Source organism: Meles meles, unplaced genomic scaffold (assembly GCF_922984935.1).
Source record: "Meles meles unplaced genomic scaffold, mMelMel3.1 paternal haplotype, whole genome shotgun sequence".
Classification (NCBI taxonomy): domain Eukaryota; kingdom Metazoa; phylum Chordata; class Mammalia; order Carnivora; family Mustelidae; genus Meles; species Meles meles.
In genome coordinates, this window is record NW_025721598.1 from 3,555 (window position 1) to 18,008 (window position 14,454).

The 14,454-nt window shown below is 38.0% G+C and overlaps 1 protein-coding gene across 1 annotated transcript; it reads left to right on the forward strand.

Moving 5' to 3' along the window:
* The first annotated feature begins 1,818 nt into the window (after positions 1 to 1,818).
* LOC123936534 (olfactory receptor 2T4-like) lies at positions 1,819 to 2,766 on the forward strand. The gene has a single exon (XM_045997006.1). It carries the CDS (start codon positions 1,819 to 1,821, stop codon positions 2,764 to 2,766), a length of 948 nt encoding a protein of 315 aa, XP_045852962.1.
* Positions 2,767 to 14,454: the final 11,688 nt, after the last annotated feature.

Genomic DNA, 14,454 nt, shown 5'->3' on the forward strand with positions numbered 1-14,454 from the left:
GAGCAATTAATTGCTATGTGCATTAAAGCAGATAACATTTGGGGAAACAACTAAAGCCTTCTCTGATAAATAGCAATGACTGTCTAAATACTACTTCCTTGTCCTCTGAAATATAGAGTAGATAGTAAAAATTTTAAGATGAATTTCAACTTGGAAAAACATGTACTGGATACAAATTAGATAGATTTCTCATAAAGTTATGCTTAATCAGGGTTAAAATAAGATTATATATATATATATATATATACATATATATACATACATGTATATGCATATACATATGTACATGCACATACACATATGTATATACGTATATGTGTGTGTATATATATATACATATATATATAACAGCCATCTCTTACATAGATTCTGCATAATTATTACTGTACCTATTAGCTATTTAATCATTAGTCATCTGTAACCAGTAATGGTCCAAACACTTTCCTCATTTAATCCTAAGCATATGCAAGATTTAACATTATTCTTTTCCTCTTTTTTATGTATGTAGAATGAATGGAGGAAGAGTGTGGAGAGGATAAGCTGGACCCACAGCCAGTCTGGCTTCAGAGTTGGAACTCCAAAATGGTGCCCCTCGGCTATCTAAGAGTTTGGTCATTGGTTAGGATCATGATCTGTTTGAGGGGGATTTGTGGGTTACTCCATACAATCACAGTGCCTCACTGTGGGGTTCAAGAATTTCATATAGATTTTCCCCCAAATTTTGTTGAGGTTACTTTTCATTTTTCTTTATTATTTTTTTCTTTTTCTCTTTTTAAATTTAAATTCAATTAGTGAATCCTTGGCTTTTGATATAATGTTCAATGGTTCATTAGATTGTTCTTTTTGGGGTATTACTGACATATAATTATACTAGTTTCCATTGTACAAAGTAATGATTTGATAATTCTGTGCAATGTGAAATTATTTTTTCTTATATAAAATTTTTAATGATTTTTTTTCTTATATAGAATGCACCTTAAAGAGTTTTTAAGATCTCAGTTGAAGGGACATCTGGGTGACTCAGTCAGCTGGGCATCTACTTTTGTCTTGGGTCATGATCTGGGGTCCTGGGATTGAGTTCTGTATTGGGCTCCCTGCTCAGCAGGGAGTCTGCTTCTCCCTCTCCCTCTGCCTGCCGCTCTCCCTGCTGTGCTCTCCCTCTGTCAAATAAATGAAATTTAAAAAAAAAAAAAATCTCAGTTGGATTCTTAGACCAGAGAGATTAATGATATTTTGATTATCTACAATAAAAATTCTAGAAGGGGAGATTTGTGTGTGTGTGTGTGTGTGTGTGTGTGTGTGTGTGTGTATGCATATATATATGCACACATATATATACATACGTATATATATGCACACACACATTTAAATACATATATACATATGTATACATATATTTGTATACATATATACATACACACACATATATGTATATATATAAATATACATATATGTGTATATATATATAAATATATATATATAAATATATATATATATAAATTTTACATTTTGATTCATTTTTTGTGTTTGGTTAGGGCAACAGCTAACCTAAAAAATTGTACATGCTTATTGGTAAAGGATACTATAGAAAAAGGAAAACTCACGATACAATGAACAATGCAACCTCCCAAATGGTAAATTTATATAATTACAGATAATTTGTATTCTCTAAATCCATAAAACCATGGAATTTTTTTCTAATAACATAATTGGGTTCTCATTCTCTCTTTCTCTCTCAACACATTCATTTCAGTGGGTGGTGGTTCGTGATTGATTCATTAATCCCAAAACTTCCCTAGGTTGCCCAGGTGAAATCACATGGAGAACGCCAACTGGCTAGCTAACCATACTGGGAGATCAGATTTCATCCTGGTGGGAATCTTCAGTGAATCCAAACACCCAGCTCTCCTTTGTTTGGTCATTTTCGTGCTTTTCCTAATGGCCGTGTCTGGAAACACCATCTTGATACTATTGATACATTCCGATGCCCACCTCCACACCCCCATGTATTTTTTCATTAGCCAGCTATCTCTCATGGACATGATGTATATTTCTGTTACTGTGCCCAAGATGCTCATGGACCAAGTCATGGGTATGAACAAGATCTCAGACATAGAATGTGGGATACAAATGTTTCTCTATCTGACACTAGCAGGTTCAGAATTTTTTCTTCTAGCCTCTATGGCCTATGACCGCTATGTGGCCATCTGCCATCCTCTTCATTACCCTGTCCTCATGAACCATCGCGTGTTACACCTTCTATCATCTGGCTGCTGGTTCCTGGGCTCAGTGGATGGCTTCTTGTTTACTCCCATCACCATGACCTTCCCCTTCTGCAGATCTCGGGAGATACATCATTTTTTCTGTGAAGTCCCTGCTGTATTGAAACTCTCTTGTTCGGACACTTCCATCTATGAGATTTTCATGTACCTGTGCTGTGTCCTTATGCTTCTCATTCCTGTGATAGTCATTTCAGGCTCTTACTACTTTATCCTCATCACCATCCATAGGATGAACTCAGCAGAAGGACAGAAGAAGGCCTTTGTCACTTGTTCTTCCCACATGACTGTGGTCATCCTCTTCTATGGGGCTGCCATTTATACTTACATGCTCCCCAAATCCTACCATACACCAGAGAAGGACATCATGGTATCTGTCTTTTACACCATACTCACTCCTGTGCTCAACCCTTTGATCTATAGTCTAAGAAATAAGAATGTTATGGGAGCTCTGAAGAAAATGTTGAATGTGGGACCTGTCTTTTAAGAAACTACAAAGTAGGGGCACCTGGATGGTTCAGTAGGTTAAGCATCTGCCTTTGGCTCAGGTCATGATCCCAGAGTTCTGGGATCAAACCATACACTGGGCTTCTTGCTCAGTGAGGAGTCTGCTTCTCCTTCTGCCCCTTCCACCCACTCATTCTCTCTCTCTCAAATAAGTAAAATATTTTTTTAAAAGAAACCATGGAGTAGGAAACTTTTAAATATTGCCTCTCTGTATTAAAAAAAAGAAACCTCTTTTTAATTTTTTAAAAAATATCTTTAATTTTCTAATTCTTATTCTTTCAAAACATATATACAATTATATTATAGTGATGTTATATTTATTGAAGTTGATAAATACACTCTGACACTGTAGAACACCCATATTCTTAGGAAATACATAATTAAAATATTTAGAGAAAGAAAATCATGTGATTCTATGTAATTGATTGAAATGAGGGAGTGAGAGAAGGGTGATGTAAAGAAAGAGGTTAAAAAAAAAGCTAACTGTTGAGTCTGGGTAAAAGGTATGTGGCTGTGGTTTACACCATTCTTATTCATACTACTTTTATGTAAGTGTAAAATTTTTCCACACAAACAGTTAAAATATCACTTGTCCTACATTTATAAGCTTTGTATTCTGTTTGTTGACAGTGTAAGTGACAATCTTATAAAATGTGCTCATTTCAATGTGACTAATTATTACTGTGACAATCCTGTCATCTTCCTACCTTCTATCATCCCTTAATATGATAGACCACAATGATATGCACTATGTGGACCTGGTCCAAAACTGAAAGCACCTAGTGGTTAAACTTTAGGTTTAGTATCTATGCTTGCATAAGAAACTGTGGGACAAATGTGAACTCAGAATGGAAGGAAGATTTAGGGGAGGTACCCTGCTTGAGGTGATGTCTGAACAGAGTTTTGAAGTATGTAATTTATTAGACAAAATAAGAGAAGCATGATATCAAATATTCAAATTTAGTCATTTATTCAATAAACATTTAAACTCTTATAATCCAAAATAACAGCTAAATGAGTTTAAAATCTGAGCACTATATGGTTGTTGTTTTCAAGGAATTTGAATCTGTATAGTTTTATATGGAAAGAGGTACTATACAATGTATGATAAACCTAATATCTTATATATGATGCTAATGCGGAAAGTGTATGGCTCATAAGGACACATCCCTTTTATCTGCGGTACAAGAATTTGGTCAAAAAAGGGGACTGAGATCAGCCTCTGGAACTCAGTGCAAATGTTGACTAGATGTTCCCTCAGATGAGTACAGGAGACTGTGGCAGAGGGGACTTTCTCAGGGACAATATACCACAGAAAAGGCACAACATGTGCAAAGGTCTGAATGTTGGCAAAGTATAAGGGATAAATGTTCCAATCGTTCATTCCTTCTTACTTTATTTTATAGACTTCTTTCTTGCCCTTCTGTGACCCAGAGTTCTACAAACAGAAGCAAAATGATTAGATCTGCTCTTTAGAAATGTTAAATTAGTGGTCATTTGGGAAAGTACAGCACTGCAAGTAGAGAGACGAAGTGAGCGAAGATGGTGAAGTAGATGGTGTTGATCTAAATTGAATGGACCATGCCTTGACACCAGGATGGACTGGACGGAGGAAAGGTATATTTGGAATATGTGGGGCCTTTCGAACCCACGGACATGGTTACATAGCTATATTTTATAATGGGGCTGTGTCCAACTTGTGAAAAATCAGACAGTTTTGAAAGTACGGATTAATTTTCCTCTTAACACACTTGATTAGTTCATTATTGTAAAACAAAGATCATGCAGCGTTTTGGAAAACAATGTCAGAAAACCAATTCTCAATATTTTTTATTGCAATAAAACTGAATAGAATATGGACACTCTAAAGTAATTAAGAAACGTATGTATCACCCCTCAATTTTATGACTATAATAATACGTTTCATGGTTCCATTTACAACACCCAGGCATGTAAAACAAAATGAGACAAAATAAAACAAAATGTGGTATTGAGCTATATTATTACAAAGATTTTTTTATTTCAAAAATTTTTATTTTTTATTTGTATTGTTAACATATAATGTATTATTTGTTTCAGGGGTACAAGTCTGTGATTCATCAGTCTTACACAACACACAGCACTTACCATAACACATATCCTTCCCAATGTCCGTCATTCAGTCTCCTCATTCGACCACTGCCCTCCCATCTAACAACCCTCAGTTTGTTACCTGAGGTTAAGACTCTCTTATACTTTGTCTCCCTCTCTGATTTTGTCTTGATCCATTTATTTCCTCTCTTCGTCTATGAACCTCTGCCTTGTTTCTTAAATTCCACGTATCATTGAGATCGTATGATAATTATCTTTCTCTGATTAATTTATTTCACCTAGCATAATATCTTCTAGTTCCATCCATATTATTGTAAATGGAAAGATTTCATTTTTTATGGCTGTGTAACATTCCATTGTGGTGTGTGTGTGTGTGTGTGTGTGTGTGTGTGTGTGTGTAATCACATCTTCTTTATCCATTTATCTGGTGATGGACATCTGAGCTCTTTCCACTGTTTGGCTATTGTGGACATTGCTGTTATAAATATTGGGAAGAAGATGTCCCTTTGGATCACTACATATGTGGGGTAAATACTCAGTAGGGCAATTGCTGGGTGATAGGGTATCTCTATTTTCAACTTTTTGAGGAACCTCCATGTTCTGTCCCAAAGAGGCTGCACCATCTTGCATTCCCACCAACAGTGTAGGCGGATTCCCCTTTCTCCACATCCTGGACAACATTTGTCATTTTCTGACTTAATTTTACCATTCTGACTGAGATGAGGTCATATCCCATTGTCTTGATTTGTGTTTCCTTGATGCCAAGTGATATTGAGCAGTTTTTCATTTGTCTGTTGCTTTTTGGATGTCTTCTTTGCAGAAATGTCTGTTTATGTCTTCTGCTCATTTCTTGATTAGATTATTTGTTCCATGAAACTCACTGAGTTTCATAAATTCTTTATATATTTGAGATACTAACCCTTAATTTGTGAATATCTTCTCCCATTCTGTCAGTTGTCTTTTGGTTTTGTTGACTGTTTCCTTTGCTGTGCAAAAGTTTTTTTTTTTTTTTTTCATCTTGATGAAGTCTCAGTAGTTCATTTTTGCCTTTGTTTCCCTTGCATTTGGAGACATGTCTGGTGAGAAGTGGCTGTGGCTAAAGTCGAAGAGGTTGCTGCCTATGTTCTCCTCAAGGATTTTGATGGATTCCTGTCTCACATTTAGGTCTGTCATCCAGTTTGACCCTATTTTTGTGTGTAGTGCAAAGAAATTGTCCAGTTTCATTCTTCTGCATGTGGCTGTCCAATTTTTCCAACAACAACAACAACAAAAAAAACTCTATCTTCAACAACATCAACAACAACAACAAAAATCACTTTAAAACTTTTTAGAACAATTAGTTTTCTTTTTAGGTAATGTGCCTAAAATATAATTTCCATAGTCTTTACTAATAATAGTTTACAAGTTTTATGTAGTTGGTAAAGTTATTTCTCAAATATATACAACACCTAATACTTGGAATTTGTGTTTCAAATTTCTTGCATCTAGAGTTAAAAACTGAAATGGAAGAGCTACAAGCACTCAAATGCACTTGCTTACAAGTATCATATAATTAGCAGCTATAAAATACTTTAACATTTTCAATTTTTTAATTTATTCAAGTGTTTTTGATAGTGATACCTTGAGCCAGAGGAATCAATTCTATGCCATGGTAACAAGGTTTCAGGTTTCTACATCCTTTGGCACACATTAAAGACCATTATTGGAAATCTTCATTCAAATTCAGAATTAATATTATTGTTCATTGGATATAAAATCTTCCATTATTTTTCATAAAATTTCTGCTTCCTTAAATGTGTTCAAAGAATAATATTTGAAGAAACACAACGAACAAAACAATTTTCTAGGATGGCTAAAGAATTAAGCTTCTTAAAAATAATTAGATACATTAAAATTAACATTTAGAGAGACAAGATGGTGGGGAAGTAGGAGGAGGCACCATTTCAACCTGTTCCCTAAAGGGAGCTGATTACCTACCAAAGAACTCCGATCACCCATGATATCAGCCTGAGATCAGAATTATACACGACTGGATCTCTACAGGGGCAGAAGACGCCAGTGAGGAGGTAAAGCAGAGTGGGAATGCTGGCCTGATATCAGAAGATAAACGAAAGGGGGAAGGAGCCACCAGAGGCTGCCAATTGGAATGTACTACCCCAATATGAGAGTGCCCTGCAACTGGGGACCAGCATTAACTTGGAATCTGGTTGAAAGCACTCAAAAGAGCAAAGGATCATGGGGGAAATTGTCGGAAGCAGGGCAGTTAAGGACAGGGGCCTAAGTCCTGGACCCAGAACAGCCTCCCCAGGCGCTGAGCCAGAAAGAGTGTGGCGGAGAAACCAGGTCTTGGTGTGCCCAAGAACGCCTGGTGTCCAGCTCCCATGAGGGGCTGGGAGCCTCACCAGATGCAGAACACCAGACCCTGCCATCAGAGACTGAGACACGCGTGTCCCACACCCTGCCCTGAGAGAGGGCACACAAGTGCTACCCTGGCACTCTTAGACCCATGCCATACTATCAGAGACTGAGAAGTACTCCATTCCCTCCCATGAGAGAGGTACGTGAAGGCGCCAGTCGGGTGCTCTCAGACCCGGAAAGACCAGGCACTCCCAGCCCAGGCCAGAAGGAAATTCTCAGTGTGCGATTGCTGCTTGGAACCTCTCTGGCGGTCTGGAGCCACTGCTGTCATGGTTTTGGGTACAAGCAGGAGATCCTGTGGTCCCAGGGAAAGCGACTCAGAACCTGCTCTGCCAGCAGCCGAGGGGGAAGTTAAAGTGCTCTGGAGACCCAAATGGGAACAGACTGAGAATTCTCTCTGAGAGGGAGGTTGGGTGCAGTTTGCTTTCCTCTAAACCTCCAAAACCATCAAAAGCTGTCAAGGCAAGAGAAAACAGATGAACAAACAAAAAAACCTCCAGAGAACAAAAGCCTGAAAAACCGGTTTTCTCAGAGCCCAACCCTTGGCTGGGGGGGGGGGGGGTTAACTCAGGGAACACCATTGACTGAAAACCCACGTGGCAGGTCCCTATCCCAGAAAACCAACCAGGAAAGAAAAAAAATTAAAAAAAAACATGACAAGACAACAACCACCACTACTTCATAGATACAACTTTTATTTCTAACGTGTTCCCAATACTCTGGTTCACTTTTTTATATAGATAATTTTTTAACCTATTTACCATCACAGTGAGATGTCCAGTACATCAAATTCCATAATAACCTTCTAACCTGAAATTTTTGATACATACAACCGTGTTTTTCTTTTGCTTTTCTATTCTTTTAAATTTTTTCTTAAATTGTAGTTTACTTTAGTCTAGTTTATTCCTTTTTTATTTTTGTTTTCTAATATTCATATAGACTTAAACATCAAGGTAATCCCCTTTCGCCAATCAATGCTACCCCTATAGGTAAACCAATTTTTAATCCCCCTTAATCAAAGGAAAGTTGAGTCCTTTAACAAAGACATCAAGATACAGCCAGGAAGAATCAAAATAAACTTCCTAGCCCACACTGATAATTTATAGCCACTCTCCCATCTTTATCTTGGCCATTGTTCCTGTGTATTTGTGTTTGTCCTGATAGTATATAAATCATATACTTGGGGTTCTTTTTGATGAAGTTTGCCCTTTATTTGCTTTTATATATATCTATATCTATCTATCTATCTATCTATCTATATATATATATGTTTTCTCGTGTCATATACCTTTATCAGTCTTTTTTATTTATTTTTTTGGTCTGTTTTTGTCTGTATACTTCAAAAATCTTACCTTGGGTACAATTTGGGCTGAACCTTCTCTTTTCTCTTCCCTTTTTTCTCTCTCTCTCTTTATTTTTCTTTTCTTTTTTCTCTCATTTGGGTGGGTACACCTGATGGCTCAGAAGTGTTCCAGGGTGCACCTTGACTGCACAACTGTCGATACATCCAGCTATATCCGTTCAGCCATCTCTCAACAAAATGACTAAGAGGAGGAATGCCCAACAGAAGAAAAATACAGAGGATGGGCCTTCTGCAACAGAGCTAATGGCAAGCGACATGGACAATATGTCAGGAAGGGAATTCAGGCTAAAAATCATCCAGGCAATAACTAGGTTGGAGAAAGCCATGGATGACCAAATGGAATTGATTAGGGCAGAACTGAAAGCCACCAGGGATGATGTTCAAAAGCTCTCAATGAGTTCCAATCGAATCTAAATTCTCTAAAAGCTAGGGTAACTGAAACAGAATATAGAATTAGTGATCTGGAGGACAAACAGATAGAGAGAAAGGATCAGGAGGAAGTCTGGAACAAACATTTCAGAAGCCACAAAAACAGAATCAGGGAAATAAATGATGCCATGAAATGTTCCAACATCAGAATGATTGGAATCCCTGAAGGGGAGGAGAAATAAAAAATCTAGAAGATATAGTGGAACAAGTTGTCTATGAAAATTTTCCCAATCTCACGAATGGAAAGAGTGTACATGTACTAGAGGCAGATAGGCCCCCCCCCCAAGATTTTAGATTCTTGAAAGTCCTCACGACACCTGATAGTTAGAATGAAGAATTACAATTGTAGGCTGACCCTCTTGAAAGCAGCTAGGACAAAGAGGCTCCTTGCATACAGAAGAAAGCCCATCAGAATAACGTCAGACCTCTCAAGCCAGAAAGAGCTGGCAAGATATATTCAGGGCACTAAATGAGAAAAACATGCAGCCAAGAATACTTTATCCAGCAAGACTGGCATTCAAAATGGATGGAGAGATAAAAATTTTCCAAGATCAGCAGGATTAAAAGACTATGCAACCACCAAGCCGACACTGCAGGAAATATTAAGGGGGCTGCTATAAAAGAGAAAAAAATCCTAAAAATGTCATTGAACAGAAATACAGAGACAATCTAAAGAAAGAAAGACTTCAAAGTTAACACGATGTCAATAAAAATGTATCTATCAATAATCACTCTCAATGTGGTGGCCTAAATGCATCCACAAAATGACACAGGGTTGCAGGCTGGATAAAACGACAGGACCCACCAATATGTTGTATACATGAGACCCATTTTGAACCTAAAGATACACACAGACTGAAAGCAAAGGGATGGAGAAGCATCTTTCATGCCAATGGGTCTCAAAAGAAGGCCGGGTAGCGATTCCCATATCAGATAAATTAGATTTTAAACTAAAGACTGCAGTCAGAGATACAGAAGGACACTATATCATTCTCAAAGGGACTATCCAGCAAGATGATATAACAATTCTAAATATTTACAACCCCAATAAAGGTGCCTCCAATTACATAACAAAGCTCTTAATCAAGATAAAAAGTCATATTTCTATGAATACATTAATAGTAGAAGATCTTAACACACCTCACTCAGTAATAGATCATAGAAGCAGAAAATCAAAAAAGCAACCACAGCATTGAATGACACATTGGACCAGATGGACCTCATAGATATATACAGAACATTCCACCCTAAAACTAAAGAATACTCATTCTTCTCAAGTGCACATGGAACCTTCTCCAGAATAGACCACATACTGGGTCACAAATCAGGACTCAACCGATACCAAAAACTGAGATGATTCCCTGCATATTTCTCAGTCACAGTGCTTTGAGACTGGAGCTCAATCACAAGGAAAAGTTTGGAAGGAACTCAAACACCTGGAAGCTAAAGACCACCTTGCTTAAGAATGCTTGGATCAACAGGAAGTCAAAGATGAACTTAATCAATTCATGGAAACCAATGAGAATGAAGACACTTTGGTCCAAAACCTAAGTGATACAGCAAAAGCAGTCCTAAGGGGGAAATTCATAGCCACCGAAGCCTCCCTCAAAAAAATGGAAAAATCCGGAATACACCAGCTGTCTCTACACCTTAAGGAACTGGAGAATCAACAACAAATTAAACCGACTCCACACATATGAGGGGAAATAATCGAGATTAGAGCAGAGATCAATGAGGTAGAAACTAGAGATACAAGAGAATGTATCAATGAAACCAGAAGCTGGTTTTCTGAAAGAATCAATAATATTGATTAACCATTGGCCACACTAACCCAAAAGAAAAGAGAGAAAGCTCAAAATAATAAAATTATGAATGAAAAGGGAGAGATCACAACTAACATCAAGGAAGTAGAAACAATCCTCAGAAGTTATTATCAACAGTTATATGTGAATAAGTTAAGCAACCTAGATGAAATAGATGCATTCCTGGAAAACTATAAAAATCCCAAAATTGAACCAGGAATAAATTGACAACCTAATGCCACGGCCCGCATGACAACTCGATCAGGAATGCGAGGGTAAGAGGATGGTGAAAATAAATCAAAGAGACAAAGAGATGGGGCAGGAGGAGCACAGGGGATGATTTCCACCAAATGCCGCTTTATTAGTAAATACAAGAGACTATATAGAAGTCTTACAGTGAAAGGGTGACTTATCTAAGTGTTGCTGCAGGATTAAAGGTTCACACACCAGCTTCATAATATTTTTCACCACAGACATACCAGCGCCAGGTAGTGGATGGTAAACATCCACCACTAGAAACACACTTGAGTCAAGCAGAAAGAGTCAAGTGTCATATGGTTTCACTTATTTGTGGAGCATAACGAATGACATGGAGGACATTGGGAGATGGAGAGGAGAAGGAAGGTGAGGGAAATTGGAAGGGGAGGTGAACCATAAGAGACTATGGACTCTGAAAAACAACCTGAGGGTTTTGAAGGGGCAGCGGTGGGAGATTGGGGGAACCAAGTGGTGGGTAATAGGGAGGGCACGTATTGAATGGAGTACTGGGTTTGTGCAAAAACAATGTATACTCTTATGCTGAAAAAATAAATAAATAAAAATTAAAAAAAATAAACACACTTGAAATATTATCTCATAGCTTTTCTCAGGACAGCAAGAACCACTAGAAGATTAATGAGTGCATCTGGGCTGTTTTGAAGGTCAAATATCTAGAGGGCATGTGAGAAGTCACGTAGGCAAGCAAGCAGACCATGGCACAGGCTCTTTCTCAAATGCAACTCAACGCCATTATACTCTGCCTTGAATCAGGCAGTGAGACATTGGAGGAGGCACAAGTCAGAGCCTGGTTTGGCTCTCGTCTCGAACCCCACCTTGGCTTCCCACAACCAAAATAGACCGATATCTAGTAATGAGATTGAAACTGTGATTAAAAGCCACCCAGAAAACCGGAGCCCAGGACCAGATGGATTCCCTGGGGAATTCTACCAAACATTCAAAGAAAAAATAACACCAATTTTCCTGAAGCTGTTTCAAAAATTTGAAGCAGAAGGAAAACGTCCAGACGCTTTTTATGAAGCCAGCATTTCCGTGATCCCCAAGCCAGGCAAAGACCTCACCAAAAAGGAGAATTTCTGACCAATATAACTGATGAATATGGATGCTAAGCTTCTCAACAAGATCCTAGCAAACAGGATACAACAGCACATTAAAAAGCTTATCCACCATGGCCAGGTGGGATTTATCCCTGGGTTGCAAGGATGGTTCAACTCACAAATCAATCAATGTGATATAACAAATCAATAAGAGGAGAGAGAAGAAACACATGGTCCTCTCAATTGATACAGAAAAAGCATTTGAAAAAATCCAGCATCCGTTCCTGATTAAAACACTTCAAAGTATAGGGATAGAGGGGACATTCCTGAACTTCATAAAATCTATGTATGAAAGACCCACAGCAAATATCATCCTCAATGTGGAAAAGCTCACAACCTTCCCGTTGAGTTCAGGAACACGACAAGGATGCCCACTCTCACCACTCTTGTTCAACATAGTATTAGAAATCCCAGCAACAGCAATCAGACAACAAAGAGAAATAAAATGTATCCAAATTCGCAAGGAAGAAGTCAAACTCCCTCACTTCACAGATGACATGACTCTTTATATGGAAAACCAAAAGACTCCACACCCAAGCTACTAGAATGCATACAGAAATTCAGTAACGTGGAAGGATACGAAGTCAATGTATAGAAATCAGTGGCTTTCTTATACACTAACAATGGAAACACAGAAAGGGAAATTAGAGAATCAATTGATTTATTATAGCACCAAGGACCATAAGATACCTGGGAATAAACCTAACCAAAGAGGTAATGGATCTGTACTCAAGGAAGTATAGAACGCTCATGAAGGAAATTGAAAAAGACACAAAAAGATGGAAGACCATTCCATGCTTTGGATCAGAAGAAAAAACATTGTTAAAAATTCTATACTGGCTAGATTAAATCTATACTTTTAATGCCACTCCAAACAAAATTCCACCAGTATTTTTCAAAGAACTGGAGCAAACAATATTAAAATTTGTATGGAATCAGAAGACACCCCGAATTGCTAAGGTAATGTTGAAAAACAAATATAAAACTGGTGGCATCACATTGCCTGATTTCAAGATTTACTACCAAGCTGTAACCACCAAGACAACATGGTACTGGCATAAAAACAGACACAGAGACCAGTGGAACAGAGTAGAGAGCCCAGATATGGATCCTCAACTCTATGGTCAAATAATCTTCGACAAAACAGGAAAAAATATATACAGTGGAAAAAAAGACAGTCTCTTCAATAAATGGTGCTGGGAAAACTGGACAGATGTATGTATAAGAATGAAACTTGACCATACTCTTACACTGTACACAAAGATACACTCCAAATGTATAAACGACCTCAGCGTGAGACAGGAATCCATCAGAATCCTAGAGGAGAACATAGGCAGTAACCTCTTCGATATCAACCACAGCAACTTCTTTCAAGATATGTCTCCAAAGGCCAAGGAAACAAAAGCAAAAATGAACTTTTGGGAATTCATCAAAATCAAAAGCTTCTGCACATCAAAGGAAACAGTCAACAAAACAAAAAGGCAACCCATGGAATGGGAGAAGATATTTGCAAATGACAGTACGGACAAAAGGTTGATATCCAGCATCTATAAAGAACTTCTCAAACTCAACACACACAAAACAGATAATCCTATCTAAAATGGGCAGAAGATATGAACAGACACTTCTCCAACGAAGACATACAAATGGCTATCAGACACATGAAAAAATGCTCATCATCACTAGCCATCAGGGAGATTCAAATTAAAACCACATTGAGATACCACCTGACACCAGTTAGAATGGCCAAATTTAGCAAGACAGGAAACAACATGTGCTGGAGAGGATGTGGAGAAAGGGGAACCCTCTTCCACTGTTGGTGGGAATGCAAGTTAGTGCAGCCACTTTGGAGAACAGTGTGGAGATTCCTGAAGAAATTAAGAATAGAGCTTCCCTATGACCCTGCAATTGCACTGCTGGGTATTTACCCCAAAGATACAGATGTAGTGAAAAGAAGAGCCATCTGTACCCCAATGTTTATTGCAGCAATGGCTACGGTCGCCAAACTGTGGAAAGAACCAAGATGCCCTTCAACGGATGAATGGATAAGGAAGATGTGGTCCATATACACGATGGAGTATTATGCCTCCATCAGAAGGGATGAATACCCAACTTTTGTAGCAACAATGACGGGACTGGAAGAGATTATGCTGAGGAAATAAGTCAAGCATGGAGAGTCAAGTATTATATGG

What these genes read in the sequence shown, in the direction of transcription:
- LOC123936534 (XM_045997006.1), top strand. Translation starts at nt 1,819, where the DNA reads ATGGAGAACGCCAACTGGCTAGCTAACCATACTGGGAGATCAGATTTC.